Genomic DNA, 25,413 nt, shown 5'->3' with positions numbered 1-25,413 from the left:
AAACTCCTGGCCTCAAGCCTTTCTCCCACCTTGGCCCCCTAAAGCACTGGAATTACAGGCATGAACCATTGCGTCCAGCCTCAGTTACATGATTTTCTGTATTGCTTTTCTATTACTATTATTATTTTTTGATGGGGGGATTCATTCTGATTGTGGTTTCTTACTTTCTTTTACTTATTTTTGCTTGATTTCCTTTTTTTTTTCTTTGTTTCTTAAGGTGGTCCATGTTCTTTTTAAACTGTGAAATATTTTAAACATAGACTAAATTACAGAGGAGGAATAGCTATCCAAATCCTATATTGGCATATTTACTCTTTATATGTCTTTAAATATTATAAATGCACTTAAAGCCCTCATCACATTTCCCTTTCCAAATCTCATCACTACTCTGAGTGTTTCCTTTAACTTGCTTGTTGGTTTAGGTCATCCATATGGGCATTTTCCCCTACATTTTACATAATATTGCTTTCTGTATTTTCACAGTTTAAGTAAATGGAATGCTAAATGCATTCTCTATTATACATTTTATTCAACAGTTTTATTCAACATAGTTTTCAAGATTTATGTAAATATAGGTTCATAATATAGAGATTTAATTTATTTTAACTATGTAGTATTCTAATGATTAAATACACCCTATTTTGTTTTATTTTTAGAAATAATCCTAACATAGATTGCTTCTAATTTTTTACGATTATAAACAGCACAAAAATGAAGAATTGTTTTGCATGTCTCCTTGACAACTTAGGTTACAGATTATTCAGCATATGTCCCTGGAAATACAGTTGCTAAATTTAATGATACCCATATCTCCAGCTGGAGTACTGACTTACATTTCCACCAAAGTTTCTGTATTGAGAATTGTATTTGGTATCAGTCATTCCTGACTGTTAGTAGCTCATGGTTTCAGTTGTTATGGTTACCTCTTGGTCCACGTTGGCTCCTAGAGTTCAGCTATCATGTCCACACGAAGGGGGAAAAAAAGGGAAGAATGAAAAGGATTTTCCTGGAGTCATGAACCAATGATTTTGTGTTGATACCTCTGTGGCTGCCTTTCTTTACATTTAACGACTGGGAAATGTAGATTTTAGCTAGGTATATTGTGCAGAGGAAAGGGGGAGTGTTTATTGAGTATACCATCAGCATTTACTGTCACAGATCTTTTACCTGGTCTGTACTAACATTTGATAATAAACGTTTAATTTTTGGCAGTTTGAAATGGTATCTCACTTTTAAAATTGCATTTCCTTGATTGGTGAGGTTCAGAATTTTTTACATATATTTAGGCTTTTTTTTTTTAATTGCCTTTGGTATAATTCTACTAAGTTTTATCTTTCCCTAATTAATTTAGCGTAACTGTTTATTATTCAGGATACTGACCTTTTGTTTCTTTACATCCAAATAGATGCTTTTGTCTCTCATTTTTAAACTTTTGGTATGTTCTCCTTGTTTATACAGAAGTATTCATTATAATGGGGTTAAATTTAACAGGTCTTATCCTTTGTGATTTGTTGTTTTTATGTGTGTTCTTGGGAAAAATTTTTTTCCGACATAAAAGTCATGGAGAACTCTTAGAAAAAAAAAACTTTTGCTTTTTTGCAAAATCCATTTGGGAGTTTTTGTATATATATTTGTGAATGATTTGATGTCAGAATTTAATTTTTTTCTATATGGAAGTTCAGTTGTCCCAGCGGCATTCATTGAATAATACATTCTTTTACTATGATTTGCTTTAACTTTTGTCATATATCAGATTTCTGTATGTGCATGAACTTTTGCATCTGTTTCCTTGGTTTATTTACCTTTTATTTCTGACTGCTTCATAAAAAGTCTTTGTGTAGTAGGTCAGTATCTCTTCTTTAAAATTGTCTTAGTTATTCTTGGCTCTACTTTAATATAAGCTTTAGGGTCAGTTTGTTCAGGTCCTTGAAAATTTTGATTAGAATTTAACTGAATTCTTAGATTAATTTGGGAGAATCTGACATGCTTCTCATCTTGAGTCTTCACATTTGTAATCATGGTCTGCCACTCCATTTGTTCAGGTTGTTGTTATGTCCTTTAGTAACGTTTTATATTTGTTTTCATAAAGGTTCTGCCTATTTTATTAGATATATTTCCTGGTGACTTAGTTTATATTTTTATTGAGAATGATATCTTTTTAAATTTATTTTCTAATTAGTTATTATTGGTATATGTTATTGGTTATAAATGAATCTTTAGGAACCCTTATGTTACCTTAGTAGTTGAGTTTTTCATCATTCTCTAGCTTTTTTCCCCCCAATAAACCCACATTTATTAACTTCTGCATTTCAGACCTGTGGTCATCCTGTTTTCTCTTTGAGCATGACAGTTCATGCTGCTGTCACTACTTTTTCAGACAGCTCAGGGCATTTCATTTTTTAAATTCAGCTCATTACCATTGTCTTGTTCTCTGTATGACCAAAAGGAACTGTCAGAGAGATAAGAAGGTTACATTAGGTTATGTTCCTTAAAAATTACAAAGATGTCTCTCTCTCTCGAGCTCATTGCTCTTTTCTGTCCCCACTTCTCATCTTCAGTTCTGAGTTTACTTCTTACCTTTATTCTCCCACTCCCATGCCCATCTTTCTGTTTTGTTTGCCCGTATTTCCCTTCCTTCTCCCTTCCATTTGGTAACTATAGTTTTTACCACCTGCCAGGCACTTTAGTTTGTGCTTTGCATATGTTAACTCATTTGCCCTTTATCACAGTCCACTGAGGATGGTGGGGCAGTCTCATTTCATAGATGAGGACACGAGGAGACCCAAGCTTATAAAAGTAGAAAGTAGGAGAGCTTGGATAATGTCAGGCGTTTCAGACTCCTAATGTCATTTTTGTTGTTGTTGTTGTTGTTTTCACTTTGCTGTATTATTGAGGTTCTTTCTTTCTACTCTTTTTATAAGTGGATGAGGTAAATGTGCTGTATGTCTCTAATAAAAATTTTTAGTAAACCTACTTAGATAGTGTCTCTAAAATAAAGCTATGTCTATTTTGGGTGGAGGGTGTTACTTGATCTTTCACGATAGCCATTCTCACAGGTCTCTCTAAAGAAAAAGAGGTTTACAGAGAAGAAAGACTTAAATGCAGAAATGATCAGTAAAAGTTTACTATGTCCAATATGCTTTACAAAAACATATTATGTATAGCCATGTAGCTAGCTATGTGAATGTTCTAGAAAGTGGTCCTGCTGTAAGAGTGCATTGTAAACATTGATAAAAGAAAAACATTAGGGACACTGGATTCTATTCATGGGTAAGTGTATTGTTCTGGGCAAGTAATTTTACTTTTAACAGGCATTAATCTCCTATATAATCCAAGGATAGAATTGATTATATAATCATTATATATTTGAAGGATACGAGATTAGTGGGTAGAAAATCTTTGCTGTATTTATAAATAAGCAACAACATACAGAACTGTTTAAGGTAATTTTTAAAAATCATTTTGATAGTATTTTCATTTTTGTAAGGTACTTTGTAGTTCTTGTTCATCTGTGTGTCCTGTACTTTTATTATTATCATAGTATCTGCTTTTATGTTTTATTTTTTCATGACTCATGCATCTCTCTCATGAACTGTATTCATTTTCAGAAATATTGATTTTAGATAATCTCTTTAATGTTGTAGTATTCCCTTTTGTGAGATAGTTCATCGATATCTAGTTTTGTTTTTTCTTTGTGTAATTTATGGAGTATTTGTTTCAGTTACATTCCCAGACATAGGATGATTCTGTAAAATGGTATCAACACATTTATTTCTGTTTTATTGTCAGATTGCTGTCAAATTGGTTTAAAACAATCTATAATGCAAGAAATGTTTGAATGATTCAGGTTAATTATAGCCAGCATCCAGTCGTTTAACAAGTTTTTATTGAGTCTTTGCTCTGGCAGAGGTTACATTCTAGTGGGGAATATATATGACAAACATAATAAATAAGTAAATTACACTTTACATTAGAGCATGATGATGACTTTACAGAACAGAGCAGGATGGGGGAGTGCCTGGTGGGATGACTTGCGCTTTACATTACTTAAAGTAGGCCTCGCTGAGAAAGTGGCATTTGAACAGGGTCTTGAGGCATGGGATTTACTTTATGTATTTTTGTCTTTCGTGGCTAATTTAAGAAGTTTATGTAGTCTCTTAAGATTACTCTCATCTATTTTCATTGTTAGTAAGAATGAATGGTTTTCTACATATTTCCTATTTTTTTTCTATTTTGGCAAAATTTGAAATTTTTATAAAAGCACAGAAGTTTTCTGTGTAAGCCTGTCCCTGTCCATACAATTAAAGAGTGGGGAAAATTGGCTTTAACTACATTGTTTGTATGTAAATCTGTTGAAGGCTTTAATAAGAAAACAAATATTATTACTAGTTTGAGATTTGAAATAAACAAGAATAAGATTGCTCCTTTCTATTATATTTACATTTTAAGTAAAGGCAAGGTGATATTTAAGATATGTAAGAATAACAGATATTTGTTATTTTATAGGGTGACTGTTGGATCTGTATGGAACTCATGTCTACCTCGTTTGATAAGTTTTACAAATATGTATATAGTGTATTAGATGATGTTATTCCAGAAGAAATTTTAGGCAAAATCACTTTAGCAGTAAGTACCTAGTCTTTAAATTATTCATTGTGTATATAGTTATATAGAGATGCTGCTGGAGTTTTGAATGCACATATTTGAATGTCACTCACAGTACCTTCCTGAAAATAATTCGTAGTGAATAACCAGAGACAAAGTTACTTCTGTGGGGTAGTTAGCACAATAGTAGTCATAATGGTCTCGATAAATACTGCCAATGTTCTTTCCCTTTGAATCTCAATGAATCATAACAGACTGTTCTGTAAATAAAACTAGAAAAAGCAATTTTCTGTTCATTTCTTCCTGTTGCTTTAACTATTTTTAAATAGGCTATATTAGCACAGTTATCCCGAAATTAATCAGAATCACAGCCGTCTCCTTGAAGCCCCATAATTGAAGCCCTTGGACAAAGTATGTTTACTGTGATTTAAGATTTTGGTTATTCAGTCTAAACTATCTAAAATTTTGACTAGCAGTTTCAGGGACCAGTGTTACTACTAAGTTTGGTTAATTCACTTTCACCAGAGGACCAAAAAAGAAAATAGGTACTTTTTTACATATGTGTTTATAGTTTTGAAAGTAAATTGGTTGATCACTTTGTTTCTTGCTCTGAATCTTTAAGTCGGCAAATGTATGTACATTTTTTTCCTAAAGGAAAAAGATAATTTACTTTCATAGAGCAAAATTCATAAGATTCTTAGAAACTCCTGAGAATCTGAGCTAATGGCATGTTTTAGGTTAGTTGATATATAAACTAAATCATACAGGAAGTTGTGAAATAGATACTTCGGTTGCATGTAATTTCCCAGCTCTTCCTTACCTGCATACTACCCCTCCAATGTAGTTAACCAAGATATATATACCCTTTCAAATAATTTCATAAAAAGATTTTATGAAAATCATTTTATTTTTAAATTTTATGAAAATAATTGTATAAAATGAAGCTAACTTAGACTAGAAACTTATTCATTATTTAGCTGTGAAACTTATTCATTATTTAGCTATGAAATTTTACAATGATTAGTTTAGTCATCTCTCTCCAATATATTAAACCAGTGTTATCTTGAAACTTGTTACTATTTGTAATAATTATAATAATAGAAAAATGACAATAGCTAGTGGTTATTAAATGCTTATTTGCATCAAACTGTTTGTGACATTTAATCTTCATAGCAACTCTCTGTGGTAAATAGTGTTACCCCATCTTTATGGATGATAATCTGAAGCATAGACAGATGAAATAATTAATGTGCTTTGAAGTGTATGCAGTTAGAAGTGGCAAATGATTTAAATCCAGGCAGCCTGATCCCAGAACCCTGCTGTTAACCACTGTATGACAGGATGACCATGAAATTAGAAAACAGAAAATTATTTTATATATTGCAATATAAAGAATATATACTGTAGAAAATGATTTATTCCATATTTGCGTTAGTCAAGACTTGGTGATCATTTTATATATAGTAAGCACACATGTAAAATTATTTTGTGTTTAGTCTTTTCTTGCTAATTAATAAACCAGCAAACACACAAGGATAGCTGTTCACAACAAATTTATGTGTTCTACATTTCTCGTACCTAGCAGCTTGACATCAGCAAAGACTTAATCTTACAGCAAATGGTTGGCCTGTTGTTTAGTTCTCCTTTAGTTTGAGGTTGTGTCTCTCTTCCTTCCCTTCCTGAGTAAATGTGTAATATTCTGATCATGATCAGTGACCAGGCAACAGGATAAATTCCCACAGTGGTGAACAGAGTTACGCTAGCTCTTCAAAAATCACCTTGAAGGCTTAGCACCCAATGAGGGTGGATAATTGTGAGGAACTGAGAATTTAGAAAACTTTTTATGTACTATTGGACTTAGAAATTGAAATCGATTTTGCTGCAAGTTATTCCTCTTAGTTGAAATGGAACCAACTCAGTGATCGTTGTTGTCCTGTTTTTATTTTTGAACATGTTAGAGGCCAGGCACAATGGTTCATGCCTGTAATCCCAGTAGTTTGAGAGGCTGAGGCAGAAGGATTGCTTGAGCCCAGGAATTTGAGATCAGCCTGGGCAACATAGCTAGAACCCTGTCTCTACTAAAAATTTAAATATTAGCCAGGCATGCATCTGTAGTCCCAGCTACTTGGGAGGCAGTGGTGGGAGCAAGACCCAGTCTCAAAACAAAAAGGGAAAAAAAATGCAAGGAAATTTTAGGTTGGAGATACAAAAAAAGATAAAATTTTAAATGAATTATTAAATTATAAGTCTAAGTTACTGGGTTGGTTGGTTGGTTGGTTGGTTGGTTGGTTGGTTTTAGCCATGAGGGAACAGCATATAAAGACAACTAAGCTTTTAGATCTGAAATTATTCAGTATCTTTGGATAACAAGAAATGACAGAATATTGAAATATTAAGCTTAAAGTGTATGCAAAGGACTACATGGGGTATTACTTGTTTTCAACTATTATGCTGTTTGAATAAAAAGAAACAAGGTGCTTATTTCATCTCTTCTTTTCTCCCTAGACTGTGAAAGCACTAAACCACTTAAAAGAAAACTTGAAAATTATTCACAGAGGTGGGTATGGATTGGTATTTGCTTAATAGAAATTAACTTTTTTCTCTTAATTGATGAACAGTTACTGAAAATTACAGTGTCACTGTATAAACTTTCCTAAAATATTCGTATTTTTAGCAAAAAATGATTTATGTACTCTAAAGCTCGTATTATTACTATTTTTTTCTTTAGGATTCAATAAATTTCAGTCTGTCTTAGTATGTTGGACTTAGAAACTGAAATAGATTTTGCTGCACATTGTTATTACTATTAGTTGAAAAACAATTATGCATTTGCCTGATAGATAATTAATGTTTTTCTGCATACAAATAAGGCATCGAAGTGGTCCTGTGGACATTCAGAGAAGAATCTGAGGGACAGTACTGTCAAGCATTTTAAAGGCACGCTATCCCTGTCTGTTGTTTCTTCTTCACATTAGAGGATGTTTCTAAATTGAGAGAAATCTTTTAATTGGTATTATAAGTTGAAATTTCTCTAAAGCATGTTGTATTTGTGTAAACAGTGATCTTGCCCTTATTAGATACATATTCAAATGAAACATTTGATGTAGTTGAAGGCCAAACCTAGAAAAGTAGTAACCCTGTGGGAATCCCGAATTTAATCCAGCAAATAGATGAAATGCTTGCTTTTCTTATTACCGTGCTAGACTCAGGGTAGTGAGGTGCTGGCTTTGAGGAAACACACTGGGTCACTACCCCTCAGCAAATTTGTTATGGAAAAACCTAAGACAGTACGCGGCAGTGTGTGATTTAGCCTGACAGTAAATAGGAAGAAAAGTAAAAGGTCAAAATCAAGAGAAGTGAAAAATTTCTAATTCTGGGAGACAATTTCTGGTGGTTAAAGACATTAGTAATTGGGCCATTTTTTTAAGTTATTTTGTTTGTGGTTGACACTAGACCAGTGAAATTAGTGAACCTTGAACATCAGTATATTTTATTTAATTTTGTTTGACTTAATGCTTGTTAGAAATAATATCATTTTTTCTTTTGGCCTAAAATTATGTAGAGTTAGGTCCCTAGACAAAATTCTTTGTTTCTCTTGTAGTTGTTCTTCTTGTCTTGATTTTTTTCCCTTCTTCGTTAGCTGTGTTTTATAATTGTGAGAGTAGCACCTTTGAGACATTTGTTAGTTACCTTAGGGATACTTAGTGACCGCAGTAAAGCACCAAGGTACTGCCTGGGAAGTAGTTGAATAAAATAAAAAATCTTCAGAAGTAACTTTTGTTTTTCTCTTACTAAATAAAGTGATGAGTTTATAGCTATCTTTTATCAGTTAGGATCAGTTAGCTTTTTTGTTGGAGTCAGTGCTTTTGATTACAAGTAATAGAAAATTCTGATAACTCTCGTTAAGCTTCAAGGAAATTCATTATCTGTCATAATAAATCCAAAGATGGGGTGGCTGAAAGCACAATATGACTAGGGGTCATGCTTGCTCCTTTTGCTTCTGTCCTCCTTCATGTGTTAACTCTGTCCTCAGGGTAGTAACAACTAGAGCAGTTCCCACTGTCATGTCTAGATGTGACTGCCTCTTGAAGAAGAGGTGCTCTCATGCTGTGCAGCTCTGTGGGGAATGTGGAAACTTTTCCCACATCTCTAATACCTTTTCTTGGCTCATTCACTAGAAGTGCCTCATGCCCTTAAACCAGCTACTATCAAGAAGCATGAGACTACCCTTATAAAACTTACACCAGCCAACAGCCAGGATTTGGAGGTGTGGCTGTTGATAAGAAGAGATACCTCAATAAAACACAGGTTCTGTTAGAAGATATGGATGGGGCTGGGCGTGGTGGCTCACACCTGTAATCCCAGCACTTTGGAGACCAAGGCAACTGGATGACTTGAGGTCAGAAGTTTGAGACCAGCCTAGCCAACATGGTGAAACCTCATCTCTACTAAAAATACAAAAATTAGCCAGATCTGGTGGCGCATACCTGTAATCCCAGCTACTCAGGAGGCTGAAATAGGAGAATTGATAGAACTTGGGAGGCGAAGGTTGCAGTGAGTGGGGATTGCGCCACTGCGCTCCAGCCTGGGTAAAAAAGAGTGAGACTGTCTCGAAAAAAAAAGAAAGTATGGATGGTTAGGAATGGATTTTTGATAGGCCCACAGCTGTTTCAATCATGGTAAGAGATCTTTACTGAATTTTTTTGTGGATCACCTTCTGAGTTACATTTAGATGTTTTCTGCATCCTATATTTTAAAACCTTATTTTTTATTCATTGAGCCAGGGTAGTGACAAGGACGTGGATGAAGGACTGAGCTATGGATAGAGAATTAGTTGGCACATACTGGTAGTGACTTGATTGTCAGTGAGAAAGGGATTTGACATTCCTTATATTTTGACTGTTATGCAATGAATCTGAACTAAATAAATGAATTTGTAAGCCTTTTGAAAACAATTTAATGCCTAAATTTCTTCTGAAATTTTTTTTTGATATTCAGTTTTTAAGCACTGGCATTCAGAAAATTGTTTTCCTTTCTCATTTTCAATAGAAGAAAACCATTGTTTTTTCTGTGTTTTACAAATATGAAGATGTTAAGAGAAAAATCAATCCCTGTCTATATCTTATAGATTAATAAGATGTTTGTGAAATGACTTTTGCTGTTACATTTACACAATTATAGTTATTAAAGCTACTTGTTTAAAACATGAGTAATTATTGTATGTGATAAATGAAGATGCTTTACTTCTTATATATCTGAATTTAAGGACTTGACCACTGACGTTGTCTAAGGTTTTTCAATATTTTTGCTTAAAGTGAGGCCTTATGTAACCTAGGAAGAAGCTAATTGTATACTGAATGATATCTATGTCTTGCAGATATCAAACCTTCCAATATTCTTCTGGACAGAAGTGGAAATATTAAACTCTGTGACTTCGGCATCAGTGGACAGCTTGTGGACTCTATTGCCAAGACAAGAGATGCTGGCTGTAGGCCATACATGGCAGTAAGTGTTAAGTCCAGGCCTTCTTGTTTGATAGTCATTGCACAGAGAACCTATGTTCTTTTGTGCTGACCATTAGTCATGCGATTTTACCATGAAACTGCTAGAATATTTCCCTTACCCTTAGGCCCATGCTCAGGTCCTAGCATCTCCATGAAACTTTGCTAAATTATCCCAGTCAGCTCCTGTTTTCACTGTCTTGCTTTATTTCTCTTATTTGGTATTTAGCAGTTGTGGTCTTCTGATTATTGTTTGTTCATTATATTCAATTCAACTCATTAAGCAGATGGTAACTTCTCAGAAAGTTCCTACTATCCCTTAGTGAGACAAATGGGAAGCCTTGGGTTCATAGCAGAATTCACTATGTATTACAGAGTCTGAAGCTATATGTTTTGAATATTGTCAGTCCCTGTTTTAGGGGTAGATGAAGCACACCAACAAATGCAGAAGTCGAGGCCTTCAGTATTTTGCAACCTGGAGCCTCTTTTCCTGCAAAGAGACAGATGTACACTATCCATCCATAGATATCACACTCATCTTACCCCAGTATATTTGCATACAGTGTTCCTACAGCCTTTATTTTGATCTATATTTGAATAAGAATTTAGTGTCTGTGTTTCAGACATTTCCCGAGGTGTTGATGTCTTTCTTTAATGTTGCCATGGTTCTTTGGGGACAAATGTGACACAAGCCAGGCGCGGTGGCTCACACCTGTCATCCCAGCACTTTGGGAGGCCCAGGCAGGAGGATCACAAGGTCAGGAGATCGAGACCATCCTGGCTAACATGGTGAAACCCTGTCTCTACTAAACATACAAAACAAAATTAACCAGGCATGGTGATGGGCGCCTGTAGTCCCAGCTACTCGGGAGGCTGAGGCAGGAGAATGGCGTAAACCCGCAGGGCAGAGCTTGCAGTGAACCGATATTGCGCCTCTGCACTCCAGCCTGGGTGACAGAACGAGACTCCATCTCAACAATAACAACAACAACAATAAAAAATGTGACACATAAGGTTTTATGGTTGTTTCTCGAGGCCTTCCTGCCAGCAGCATTTCTTTCCATCTTTGTAGACTCTTTGCAACTAAAGATAAGCTTAGAATTGAATAAAATTTTTCTTTTTCTTTGTTTCCTCTTTGATATATATGTTTTCAAACCTAGTGCTATAAATAATAAAAAAGTAAGAGTCACAGGCTAGATATTATAGGTGTTCTATATTGTTTGTGATATATTGTTTGTGAATGGATAGGCTTAGTGCTACTACAAATTTCAACTTACTGCATTTTTCAGTCCTCTTTTGGTTTTGTTATATCTTCCCATATCACTTTTTCTTCAGATGAACATGTAAAAGGAGTGTGTGTGTGTGTGGGTAGACACCTAACCTGTGTGGTAAGACCTTCTTTTAAACTTTTGGTTTTATGGATGTTGACTGGCTGGGCAGATTTCTTGACTCAGTTCGGAAGATCATTTGTTATTGTGGATAACTAGGGACGAATGGCATAATAGTTTCAAAGGCAAGAAATAAAAATAATTAGACATGGAGCATTGGGAAATGTGATTTACATATTTATTAAGGATACCCTGAGAATGAACTGAAATTGTTATCTATAGTTTTAGGGCTTGTCTCAATACTAACAGTGACTAAATGTTTTTGTTGTGTGACACTAAGAATTATATTTGATGGAAGCAGGCTTTGAAAATGCAATTGAAGCCCAGATAAAGTAGAATACTTTGAATTCAGCTTTTAAAGAAAGACGCAGACTTTCTTTAAAACAGACTTTCTTCATTCTTGTGCAGAGATATGCTTTGCAGGCCCAGGAGGTGTAAGACTTCTGTTTTCCTGCTGACCTTCATCTGTGGAACACAAAGGCTGATAAACTCTTCGCCTATAATCTTTACTGGACCAAACGAAATTCTTCTGTCCATTCTCGTCTTTCAAAGCCTATTTAGATAGACAAGAACTTAATGTTAATTTTAAAAGCCTTCAAGTGGTTTGACTTTTCTTCAAATATTGACAAAACATGTTGGAAGTATATCATTTTATTTGAGATTTATAATTGTCTTTAGTCTACAGGACTTAGGATTACTCATTAGATTGTGCAACATAAAAAAATAAATAAAATGTAGAGTTTACACATAAATTTTCCCATAAATGGATTTCCTGTAAACATTTTCCCAACTCCATGCCCTCATATAGGTACACAGTCTTATGTTGCTTAACCATGGGAATATGTTCTGAGAAGTGTGTCGTTAGGCGATTTTGTTGTGCAAAATCATAGAGTGTACGTACACAAACCTAGATGGTATAGCCTACTACACACATAGGCTATATGGTTATAGCCTTTTGCTTCTAGTCTGCAAGCCTATACAGCATGTTACTCTACTAAATACTGAAGGTAGTTATAGCACAACAGTAACTATTTGTGTATCTAAATATAGAAAAGATAGGTCAAAATATGGCAAAAAGGAGGTAGGGGCAACACTCCGGAGGAAAGATGGAAGACTACCAGGCTGCTGAGGAGACTGCTTTTGTCGTTGATGAGTTGAGCAGATTGTAAAAGAGGCTATAGAAAGCGCAATTGGTGGTAACGCTTATCAACACAGCAAAGTGAATCAGTGGACCACAAATGTAGTAGAACAAACTTCAAGCCAACTCACCAAGCTGGGAAAACCACTGAAATACGTTGTGACCTGTGTAATTATGCAAAAGAACGCAGCTGGATTACACACGGCAAGTTCCTGCTTCTGGGACAGCTCTGCTGACAGGAGCTGCACCATGCGATGGGAGAATAAAACCATGTACTGCATCGTCAGTGCCTTTGAACTGGGTATTGGACCTCCTAGTCCAGCCTGTGACCTTCCTCCGGTAGTTCATCTTCTAACACCAGCTATGAATTCAGTGAACTCTTTTCTCGTTCTTTTTAATTCTGTTTTGTGGCACTCTCAAAATGTAGAGGAAAAAAACAAATGACTGCACTGTTACATGAACTGTGCACTAAACTCAGATGAGTATCCCTGTAGGTCACCTGCAGCCTGCGTTGCCACTTGTCACTCTAAATATTTCTTTTCAAAGGTGCTAAAATCTGAAATCTTCTAGTGTGAAACTTGCTATCCTCTCTGAAATGATTCAAATACACTAATTTTCCATACTTTATACTTTTGTTAGAATAAATTATTCAAATCTAAAAAAATATGATATGAAGAATAAATAATGGTTCACTGAGAGAAGGCACGTATCATGAATGGAGCTTACAGGACTAGAAGTTGCTCTGGATGAGTCAGTCAGTGAGTGGTAAGTGAATTTGCAGGCCTAGGACACTACTGTAGACTTTATAAACACTGTACACTTAGGCTACACATTTATAAAAAAATTTTTCTTCAGTAGTAAATTAACCTGAGTGTACTGTAACTTTTTTACTTTTTATACTTTTCAATTAACATTTTTAAAACTTTTTTTGTATTAACACTTAGCTTGAAACACACACTTACAGCCATACAAAAATATTTTCTTTCTTTATATCTTTATTCCATAATGCTATTCTGTTCACTTATTTTTTCTTTTTAAGCTTTTTTGTTAAAAACTAAGACATCATTCTAGGCCTATACATGGGCAGGATTGTTAATATCATTGTCTTCTACATCCACGTCTTGCCCCACTGGAAGGTCCTCGGGGGCAGTAACATGCAGGGAGCTGTCATCTCCTTTGGTACCAATGCCTTCTTCATAATACCTCCTTGAAAGACCTGCCAGAGGCTGTTTGATAGTTAACTTTTTTTTTAATAAGTAGAAGGACATCAAGTATAGTGTACTGTGCATAATTGTATGTGCTATACTTTTAAATGACTAGCAGTGCAATAGGTTTGTGTAAAACAGCATCACCACAAGCGTGAGTAATGTGTCACTGTATGTTATGAGGGCTGTGGTGTCATTAGGAGATAGGAATTTTTCAGCTCCATTATAACCTTATGGGACAACCTTTGTATATGTGGTCTGTCGTTGACCAAAATATTGTTTTGCAGCACGAGACAATTTCTGTATGTGGGTGTGGATGTGCCAAACCACCTGAAAGTAAGTTATATCATGCATTTTATTCTAAACACTTCAGTGCGTATCTCCCAAGAAAAAGACCATTCTTCTACATAACCACAATATCTTTACCACACCTAAAAAAACAAACAAGAATGTCATCTTTGAGTATCCCCATTCCAAAAATTCAAAACCCAAAACGCTCCACAATATGAAACGTTACCAGCACCAGTATGACCCAAGTTGAAAATTCAGCTGACCTTATGCGATGGGTCACATTCAAAATGCAGGTGCACCACACCTTGTTTATTCAGTGTTCCCAAGGTATAAAAGACCCTTGTACCCCCTTTAGCTGCAATATATCTTTTCCACACATGCCCAGATTTTCCCCACATAAGCATGCCTACAAAGGGTAATAAAATGGCATGTATGCAGGTCAGATGTGCTAATGACAGATTCCACACTATACCCCACATGGGGTCAAGACCTACCTGTATTACTCATTATATATTTTTTGTTTGTTTGCTGATTTTTTGCTCAGTAGCTTAAAGATAATGTTGAAAATGTCAAAGAGGCCTGCAGATACCCCTAGAAAGACAGCAGTTTGTTAAAGGGGAAGTGTTTATTTTTATAGCACAGAAAGTCAAGCTGTTAGAGAAACTGGACAATGGTGTAAGTGCGAAATGTCTTACAGAAAAGTGTGGTGTTGGTATGACCACCATATATGACCTGAAGAAACAGAAGGAGAAACTGTTGAAGTTCTGTGCTGAAAGTGATGAACAAAAGTTACTGACAAATAGAAAAACACCACCTATAGCTGAAAATGAAGATCTTGATAATGAATTGAAAGAATGGATCTGTCAGACTCGCAGGGAACACATGCCACTTGCTAGTATGCTCGTCATGAAATGAGCATCTACCATGATGAACTGAAAACTGAAGGGAACCGTGAAAATTCAACAGGCTGGTTACAGAAATTTAAGAAAAAACATAGCATTCACTTTTTAAAGATTGCTGGTGATAAAGCATCTGCCGATCATGAAGCAGTGGAGAACTTCATTGATGAGTTCGCCTGGGATAGTGATGATGAAAATTCAACATCAGAACAGGTATAATGCTGAGGAAATACCACTGTTTTGGCATGATTGCCCCAGAAAGACACTACAGCTGTTGAGACAGCCTCTGCAGGATTTAAGGATGCCAAGGGCAGAAAAACTGTAACGGGATGTGTTAATGCAGTAGGCACGTATAGGTATAAATCTGTAGGAGGCAAAAGCTTGCATCCTTCCTGTTTGCAAGAAGTGAATGTCTTACCAGTGCATCATTATGCTAATCAAAAGGCCTGGATCACTCGGGATACCTTTTCTGATTGGTTTCATAAATGTTTTGTACCAGTGCCTTATGCTTATTGCAGGGAAGCTGGACTGAAAGAAGACTGAAAGATTTTGTTATCCATTGACAACTGTTCTCCTTATACTGCAACCGAAATTCTCATAAAAAACAGTGTTTATGCCATGTACTTTCACCCAAATGTGACTTCATTAATTCAGCCGTGTGACCAGGATATCCTTATATCAGTGAAGGGTAAATATAAAAACACTTTCTTGAACATCATGCTAGCAGCAGTGAACAGAGGTGTGGGTGTGGGAGGTTTGCAGAAGGCATTTAGCATGAAGGATGTCTCATATGCTGTTGCCAGGACTTGGCCATCAGTGACGTAAGACGCAGTTGTGCATGCTTGGCATAACCTTTGGCCTGTGACTATTCAATGGTGGTGGTGGTGATGATGATGATGAAGAAGAAGAACAAGGTAGTGACTTGGGATGGATTCCATATATTAAAGTGAGAAAAAAATGATATCTCACCTCCTTTTATATGCAAAAAATACATCTTTCGAGTCTGTCAGTAAACTGAAAGAAGTGGATATCAAGGTAATATTTTTATTACCAAATAATGAAGCTTCAGTTTTTCATTTATTGACCAATGATGAAATAGCTGAAATGGTTCTGAATCAAGTGATGATGAAGATGACGTTAACACCGAGGAAGAAATGCCCATAGAAAGAGCACACATTCTGCATATCAAAAGAAACTGTCAGCAGAGTAAACGGACAACCTACAGAGTGGAAGGAAATACATACAAACTATGCATCTCACAAAGTTACAATATCCCGCATCTATAATGAACTTAAATTTATAAGAAAGAAAACAACCTCATTAAAAAGTGAGTGAAGGACACGAACAGACACTTTTCAAAAGAAGACATGCATGCATCCAACAAGCATATGAAAAACACAATGTCACTGATCATTAGAGAAATGCAAATCAAAACCACAATGAGACATGTCTCACACCAGTCAGAATGGCTGTTAAAAAAAAGTCGAAACAGCAGATGCTGGTGAGGTTATGGAGAAAAGCGAGTACTTATATACTGTTGGTGGAAATGTAAATTAATTCAACCGTTGTGGAAAGCAGTGTGGTGATTCCTCAGAAAGCTAAAAACAGAATTGTCATTCAACCCAGCGGTTCCATTACTGAAATTGGGTATTTAACAAAAGGAATAGAAGTCATTCTGTCATAAAGACACATACACACATATGTTCGTTGCAGTGCTGTTCACAGTAGCAAAGACATGGAATCAACCTAAATGCCCATCAGTGGAAGACTGGATAAAGAAAATGTGGTACATATATACTGTGGAATACTCTGCAGCCATAAAAAAGAATGAGAGCATGTCCTTTGTGGTAACATGGATGGAGCTGTAGGCGATCGATTAATATCTAAGGATACTTAGCAAACTAATGCAGGAATAGAACCAAATACCACATGTTCTCACTCGTAAGTGGGAGCTAAATGATGAGAACACATGGACACAAAGAGCAGCAAAACAGACAATGGGGCCTACTTGAGTGTGGGAGGTGGGAGAGGATCAGAAAAAAATAACTGTTGGGTACTAGGCTTAGTAACTGGGTGACCAAATAATCTGCACAACAAACCCCTGTGGCATGAGTTTACCTGTGTGACAAACCTGCATGTGTAATCCTGGGCCTAAAATAAAAATTAAAAAAGAATAAAAATTAGGCCGGGTGTGGTGGTGCATGCCTGTAATCCCAGCGCTTTGGGAAGCCAAGGTAGGCGGATCATTTGAAGCCAGGAATTCAAGACCAGCCTGGCCAACATGTGAAACCCCATCACTACTAAAAACACAAAAATTAGTCAGGCACAGTGGCACACGCCTGTAATCCCAGCTACTCAGGAGGCTGAGGCATGAGAATTGCTCAAACCTGGGAGGCAGAAGTTGCAGTGAGCTGAGATTTGCCACTACACTCTAGCCTGCGCAGCAGAGCAAGATTCTATCTCAAAAAACATATATAAATAAAAAGGAAAGAAACTAAAAATAAATGGAAACAAGCTCCCTCATCCACCCCCCTAAAAAAATGCTCTTGATGAAAATGTGTAATGGACTTTATTAAAGGATTAGAGCAATATGCATTCATAACGCAACAGGAAATTGTGTCAGTTTATAAAGTTGGAGAGAGACTTCTAAGACAAAAACCATTGTTAATGAGTTAGATGACTTGGGAGGAAACATTTACAAAGCCATCTAGCAGAATGCCTCCTCATTACTAAAGGACCTACTTCTGGCCCCTCAAGATGCCTCTGATGTTTCTTCTCACCTAAAAAGAAAATAAAATACAGTGTCCAGTAGCCTTTTAATCAAAACACAGCATCGTAGTTGGAGGCTGAAAGCCTGCAGCTGTTTGTTGTTGCTGCTGTTTAACAGCTGATGCGGGTATTTTGGCGATGCTGCTGTGCTGCTTAGTTCCCCAGAACTCATTGTTTTTCACTGTATTAATGATACATCGTATTTTTTCCTGTTAAGTATTTATGTATGAACAAGTGTAACATAATGATTTCCTATTAATAGCATGTAAATTCCGAGTCCGGAATGATGGTGATGCCCAGCAACCACAGATTGTCTACCTGGGTGGCTGAGATAGTGACACTTTTGCTTTTTGGTGGTTCAGTGTACACAAACTTTGTTTCATGCACAAATTTATTTAAAATACAGTATAAAATTACCTCCGGGCTATATATATATAGGTGTATATGAAAGATAAATTTCACGTTTAGCTTTGGATCCCATCCCCAAGATATTATGTACATGCAAATATTCCAGCATTTGAAAAAATCCGAAATCGAAACACTCAGGTTCCAGGCATCTTGGATGAGGATTTTGGATGAGGATTTTGGATGAGGAATACTCATTCCATATTATCTAATACATAGTTCATACTCAGATTTCCCATATGTCAAAAAAACTATTTTTTAGCTGTCAATCCAGGGTCACGTTAAGATTCCACATTGATTTTAGTTGTTACATTCTTTATTTTAATATATACTGAGCTTGATCAGTCTTTTTGTTTTCTGTGACATTGGTGGTTTTGGAAGTGTTTTCAGAAAGTCTCGCATTCTTATAATAACTGATTGTTCCCTCATGATTAGATTCAGACTACAACTATTTTTAGACATGCATTCTTCATGTATGAGGAGTGCTTTTTATTGCATAACATTGCAAAGCACATAATGGTTACTATTTGTAATGTTTACAGACATGCCTTTTTTTAAAGCAGTTAAAACAGTTGCAGAATAGAAACTGGTATGTTCCTCTATTCGTTTAGGTCTTCTTGCCATCTCTCAGCAATGTTTTGTAGTTTTCAGTGTGCAGCTTTTGAAGACCTTTTACATTTATTTCTAAGGAATTCATGGTTTGTAATACTGTGAAAGGAAAATGAAAACTTGGGGCCCCGATATACTATGCCAAAACAAAAAATTCAGCTGAAAGCTGAGTGATGTAAAAAAAAAAAACTGCCTTTCCTTTTGTTCTTAAGCAGATAGCTACAGATAAAGTGTTAAATATCTCCACAGGTAGTTACTCTGTTCACCTTACCTTATTTAAGTGCTGACTTACTAAGGATGAGAGAAATACATAATCGACAATTCCCGTACTTGCTCCTTTTCTCTTGCAACATACGGATTCAGTAATGTGACTATACCCTCCCTCTTCCCCCTGCTGCCTGCTTTTCCCCTTTAAATATTGAAGCCCTCAAAATCATATTTGGAGAAAGGCACAAACTTCCCTCTCAGGCATGTCTGTTGTCCTTGGCAAAATAAACTTTTAAATTGATTGAGACCTGTCTCCGATTTCTTTTTGCCTTAGAATACTGTTATTGGGAATGGAATTAAAAATATTTTCCAATATGTTGCTATTATTATATAGAAATACAGCTGCTTTGCGTGTGTTAACATTGGATCCTGTGACCTTGCTAGTTTAGTTTTACTATTAGTTTCAGTAGGAATTTTCTGTGTCTGTGAATAAAGGTAATGCTTGTTTTCCCCCTTGCCTTTCTATACTGACTGGGTCCTCCAATATAATGCTGAATAGTAATAATGATAGTTAACATATTTGCCTTATGCCTAATATTAATTAAAAAGAAAGTGTTCTGTGTTTCACCAGTAAGTATGATGTTAACTCTTGCTTATTTTAGATGCCCTTTATGGAAATGAAGATGTTTTCTTCTCTTAGTATGTTGTTATTCCTGTTGTTATTAGTGGGTTTTAAATTTTGTCAGATGCTGATTCTACATTTATTGAGATGATCACATTATTTTCCTCCATTCTATAAATAATGGTGCGTTGCATTGATTTTCAAGTATTAAGCTAGTATCGTATTCTTGAGATAAACTCTACTTGGTTATGATACATTACCTCTTTGTATGTTGCTGTATTAGATTTGCTCCTATTTTGTTACTTTTGTGTCTGTGTGTACAAGGGCTATTATCTTGTAATGACTTCGTCAGGTTTTCAAAAATGGTTATGCTGGCCTCATGAAATGAGTTGGGAAGCATACCCTCTCTCACTTTTTTGAAAAAAAATTTTGTGTAAGACTAGTGTTACTTCTCGCATATTTGAAAAGAGTTCACCAGTGAGCCCATCTGGGTGTGGACTTTTCTTTCTGGGCAGATTTTTAATAACATTCATTAAGTAACATGGTTTAAAGGTTATTCACACTTTGATATTCTTTTTGGTAGGTTTTCATTTTCACAAAATACTTCTATTTCATCTATTTCTGTAAGAACAGTAGTAATGTCCCCTCTTTCATTCTGATTTTAGTAACTGGAATCTTTTTCTATGGGTCAGTCTAGCCAAAGTTGTGTCAATTTTATTGATCTTTCCAAAGTACTGTTTTGGTTTTCTTGACTTTTCTCTATTGTTTTTCCATTCCTGTTTTACTTGTCTTCACTTTACTTTTTCTTACGTTCTTCCTCCTGCTTGCTTTGGGTTTCATTTGTTCTTTTGTTCTAATTCTTTAAGCTATAAAGTAACTTTGATTTGAGATGTCTTCTCTTCTAATGTATTCATTTTACATTATAAATTTTCTTCTGACACTACTTCTGCTATATCCCACAAATTTTGATAAGTTGTAGTTTCATTTTCATTTACTTCAATTTTTTAACTATTTCTTGAGACTTTTTTGATTCATATGTCATTTAGAGGTGTGTTGTTAAATCTCCAAATATTTGAGGACTTCGCAGATATCTTCCTGCTACTGATTTCTAATTTATTTTTTTTGTGATCTGAGAACATGCCTTGCATGCTTTCCATCTTTTAAAACAAGGTATGTTATATGCTCCAGAATGTGGTCAGGATTAAGGAATGTTCCATACTAGTTTGGGGAAAATGTTGATTTTGATGTTGTTGGATGTAGTATTTTTTCTCTTGGTTGAATATCTGGGATTTTAATGTGTACCTTATCAGGCAAATACATATATGTACAACAAAAAAAGTAAATAGCTTACAGTGAATTGTATGCAGCACAGTACTCATGCTCAAAGCAATATACAGAAGTCTTTAAAGTAGTTGGTGCTCACAGGCAGAGAATGTAATACAGTCAACTGTTATGCTTCTGTGGACATTTCTTTCAATAGCAGTTACTCTCAGACTTGGCGAAGGATCCATTGTCAACTCTGTGCCACCAAGACCTTCTCTCTCTCTTCCCTGTCCCTGACACATCATTTAGATGGTCCCTGATTTCAAGGAAATGTAAAGCTGTTCCTTTCACAGAAATTACTAAAAATGATTTCTACTGGACATATGATAGGATAATATATTACTGTCTTGGTAGTGCTTTAATTTGGCTACAGATGACTAACAGACAAATATCTTTACACATATGTGTAGTGATAAATTTAGCTTTATTGTGAAGTATGGGTGGAATAATTGTGATAAATTTAGCTCTTGTTTTGCTTTTGTGTCTCAAATATATTGTGGTATGGCCTCATCCACTGAACAAAGTCTTTTTTTTTTTTTTTTTATACTTTAAGTTCCAGGGTACATGTGCACAACGTGCAGGTTTGTTACATATGTATACATGTGCCATGTTGGTGTGCTGCACCCGTTAACTTGTCATTTACATTAGGTTTATCTCCTAATGCTATCCCTCCACCCTCCCCGCTCCCCACAATAGGCCCCCGTGTGCAATGTTCCCCTTCCTGTGTCCAAGTGATCTCATTGTTGAACAAAGTCTTTTAAAAATCAAAGGTAGTCTTTTTTGTTTGTTTGTCACTCATTGCCACAAATGTGACCTTGTAATTCTTTTTTTTTTTACATTTTTAAAATTTTTTAATTTTTTTTTTTGAGACGGAGTCTCACTCTGTCGTCCAGGCTGGAGTGCAGTGGCCGGATCTCAGCTCACTGCAAGCTCCACCTTCCGGGTTCACGCCATTCTCCTGCCTCAGCCTCCCTAGTAGCTGGGACTACAGGCGCCTGCCACCACCCCTGGCTAGTTTTTTGTATTTTTGGTAGAGATGGGGTTTCACCATGTTAGCCAGGATGGTCTTGATCTCCTGACCTCATGATCCGCCTGCCTTGGCCTCCCAAAGTGCTGGGATTACAGGTGTGAGCCACCGCACCTGGCGACCTTGTAATTGTTTATGTTTTCAAGTTTTCTTCCTTTCTCTCCCTCTTCCCTCAGCTTCAGCTTTGTAAATGCCTTTGAGTCTTTGGGGGGAATAGTTAAATGAATTGCTTGGTGTTCTCTTTATGGAAGTAGCCGTTAAGTTTTTTGTTGTTGTTTTTATGATAATGATGACTTCCTATTACTTCCAGTCTGACCCTAGACATGGATTTCTCTAGGAATATACTGGCATTTTGGCTATCTACCCAGCTGTTGCTTCCATTTGCTTATTCCTTGAGAGTAAGGCAATTAATAACTTACGCTTGTCTTTATGTTCCAGCCTGAAAGAATAGACCCAAGCGCATCACGACAAGGATATGATGTCCGCTCTGATGTCTGGAGTTTGGGGATCACATTGGTATGTTTATGCTGATTCAACCTTGCCACAGTAGTGTAACAATAAGAAATTTAGAAGTGAAAGAAAACTTAATGAGACTTCCCCCCCTCATTAAGAACTATAATCACAGATACTATGATTTTAAGTTGCTGGAAAAAGAAAAAGTATGTATTTATTTACCTTAAAAATCAAATCAGACTTGATTATTTCCCTTGAAGTTATGTGAAGTGTCTAGAGCCCTTTAATGTTTTAGCTGGATCTCTTGGCCACAGATAATAGGAGTCAACTATTATCTGCAACTGCACTAAGAATTGGAAAAGGAGAAGCCAGCTTACCTGCAGTCAATTCTTTGATGAAGGCACATCGGCTTCTCCCTTTTCAGGCAAGGTGTAGTATGTCCAGTAGTACTGTATATAGTGCATATATTAATTATACATATTTTTATATGTAGAAAATAGTTTCTACTTGGAATTTTCTATTCACTGAATAGAAAAATGACAAGTGAATGAGCTGAAAGTAATTCAGTTTTTGAGGGACAGTATATTAGTCCATTCTCACACTACTGTAAAGAATTACATGAGACTGGGTAATTTATGAAGAAGAGAGGTTTAATTGCCTCACAGTTACGCAGGTCATACAGGAGCAGGGGAGAGAGAAAGCGAAGGGAAAGGTGCCAGACGCTTTTAAACAACCAGGTGTCATGAGAACTCTATCATGAGACAGCACGAGGGGGATGGTGCATTAGAAACCACCCTCATGACCCAGTCACCTCCCACCAGGCCGCTCCTTCAACACGTAGGGATTACAATTCGACATGAAATTTGGGCGGGGACACAGAGCCAAACCATACCAAACAAGAACTACCTAGGTGATAATTCTAAATGAAAGTTCTACCTTAGAACAACACTGAGAAAGACTAATAAGAAAACTACTTAATTTGCAACAAGCAAACGCAATTATATAAACTCTTCCTTCTTACCTATGGACTCTATTGAAATTTTGGTTTCATTTAAAATATCTGTATCAGTTCAGGCTGCTCTAACCAAATGCTGACCTCTGGGCTATAATCTTACCAAGAACAGAAATTTCTCGCAGTCTCGGAGGCTGGGAAGTCCAACTTAGGCACTGACAGATTTGGTGGCTAGTGAGGGCTTGCTTCCTGGTTCATAAACAGCCATCTTCTTCGTGTGGTCTCACATGGTAGAAGGGGCAAGAGAGCTGTCTGGGGTCTTTCTAACAAGGGCACTGATTAGATTCATGAGGGTTCCACCCTCGTGACCCCATCACTTCCCAAAGATCCACCACCAAATACCATCGCATTAGGGATTAGGCTTCAACATATGAATTCGTTGGGGGGTGGGGACACACACACATTCAGTCTCTAGCAGTATCTTTGCTCATTTCCTTTTTACCAAATTTTGTTTTGAGGTCTTAGGTTTGTTTTCTTGTGCTTGCTGTTCTACGAGGACTTGCTGGGTTTTTCTGATTTGGGGTAGCTTCTTTAGCTGCTTCTACATTGAAGGTGAATTTTGTATCCCTAGATGAGGCTGTCCTGTAGGTAGGCAGGCCAATCCTATTCTTTCATTTTCTGCCATTTTCAGTTTTTCCTACCTAAGACTCTGTAGCCCAGAAATACACAGGTTCAGAGCATTGAGCTTTTTTTGTAGCTTATTAAATAATCTTCATGTGTTCATTGGTGTTATATGTTTCTAGGATCTTCTCTGTCATCAGAAACACATACCCTTGTTAGTTATTCTTGATGAATCATATTGCCAGGCCTAGAGAATTCTTTGTATAGAGAGTTGAAGGCTGACAGCTCACTTCTGCAGAGGACTTTGTTTACTTTACTTTGTGACCAAATATAGGAAATACCTTCTGGAATCTTTTCTCATTGTGAAGCCAACCAGCTAAAGAAGAGATTCTTTCTTCTTTAGACAGGAGCGAACATGGATCTTGGGCATCTTTTAGGTTTGGCAGCTGGTCCCAAAGACTGCAGCAAGACCTAGAGCTTCCAGCTGAGGCAACTATTTGCATATACAGGATATTTACAATTCAGAAATACTTATCTATGACGAAACAATTACATTTTAAAAGCAAGTATGTACTTTTTTACAGAAAGAAAATTTTGTTTTGTGAAAGGTTTTAACAAAATTTTTTAGCAAGTTTAAGTACTTTTAGCTAAACCTTGTTGTTTGAAAGGTATTCTGTACTTACAGTTGGTTCATAATTTATTTTTCATAAGGATAATCTTATAAAAATTATGAAATGTATGAAATTAATTTCTAAGATCCTAAGTCCTTTATTTTATGATATGCAGCCAATTTTTCTTTCTATTATTAAAACACAGGAAGGAATCTAATGAAGTTATTCCTAATTCTGTGAATAACCAGGAAGGTTTACATCTTGAAAAGCATTTATACTTTTAACAAAAAGAAACCTCAGCTGAAGGAATACATTTTTCTGTGTGTGTATGCATGAATGCCTGCTTACTTGTGTGCACACATGTGTGTAATTAGAAACAACAGCGAGTTGACAGAGGCATCTTTTAGGAAGGAAACGGAATCAGTGTTCTGAGAGTTCTGTCTCTCTTCCTGTATGCCATCTTCCTCTGTAATATGTTTGGAGCCTCATCCTCATGTATCAGTCCCCTGTCAGTGCATGTAAAATGGGATTCATTATGCAATGGTGCAGATTTAGATACGTTTCTTGGAAAAAAAAACAAAATTTGTAGTGTTTTGTTTTGTTTTGTTTTGTTTTTGAGGCAGAGTCTCGCTCTGTCACCCAGACTGGAGTGCAGTGGCATGATCTTGGCTCACTGCAGGCTCCGCCTCCCAGGTTCATGCCATTTTCCTGTCTCAGTGTCCAGAGTAGCTGGGACTACAGGCGCCCGCCACCACGCCCGGCTAATTTTTTTTTTTTTGTATTTTTT

At 36.2% G+C, this 25,413-nt stretch overlaps 1 protein-coding gene and 1 pseudogene across 4 annotated transcripts in view; both read left to right on the top strand.

Annotated features, from left to right (window-relative positions):
• Positions 1-25,413, top strand: part of MAP2K4 (mitogen-activated protein kinase kinase 4) — a 72,501-nt gene that overhangs the window by 32,976 nt on the left and 14,112 nt on the right. For all 3 annotated transcript variants that reach the window (XM_011965677.1, XM_011965678.1, XM_011965680.1), the window contains 4 exons: positions 4,507-4,626; positions 7,111-7,162; positions 9,983-10,110; positions 22,428-22,505. In XM_011965677.1, the coding sequence (XP_011821067.1) occupies positions 4,507-4,626; positions 7,111-7,162; positions 9,983-10,110; positions 22,428-22,505 (378 nt within the window). The remainder of the gene's footprint in view (positions 1-4,506; positions 4,627-7,110; positions 7,163-9,982; positions 10,111-22,427; positions 22,506-25,413) is intronic.
• LOC105528791 lies at positions 12,598-13,290 on the top strand (annotated as a pseudogene). The gene has a single exon (XR_001004411.1). The product of XR_001004411.1 is annotated as a dynein light chain Tctex-type 1 pseudogene (transcript).

The sequence above is a fragment of the Mandrillus leucophaeus genome, unplaced genomic scaffold (assembly GCF_000951045.1).
Source record: "Mandrillus leucophaeus isolate KB7577 unplaced genomic scaffold, Mleu.le_1.0 Scaffold732, whole genome shotgun sequence".
NCBI lineage: Eukaryota > Metazoa > Chordata > Mammalia > Primates > Cercopithecidae > Mandrillus > Mandrillus leucophaeus.
Note: the sequence above shows the minus strand (reverse complement) of the source record. Positions and strands in the feature narration are given on the sequence as shown.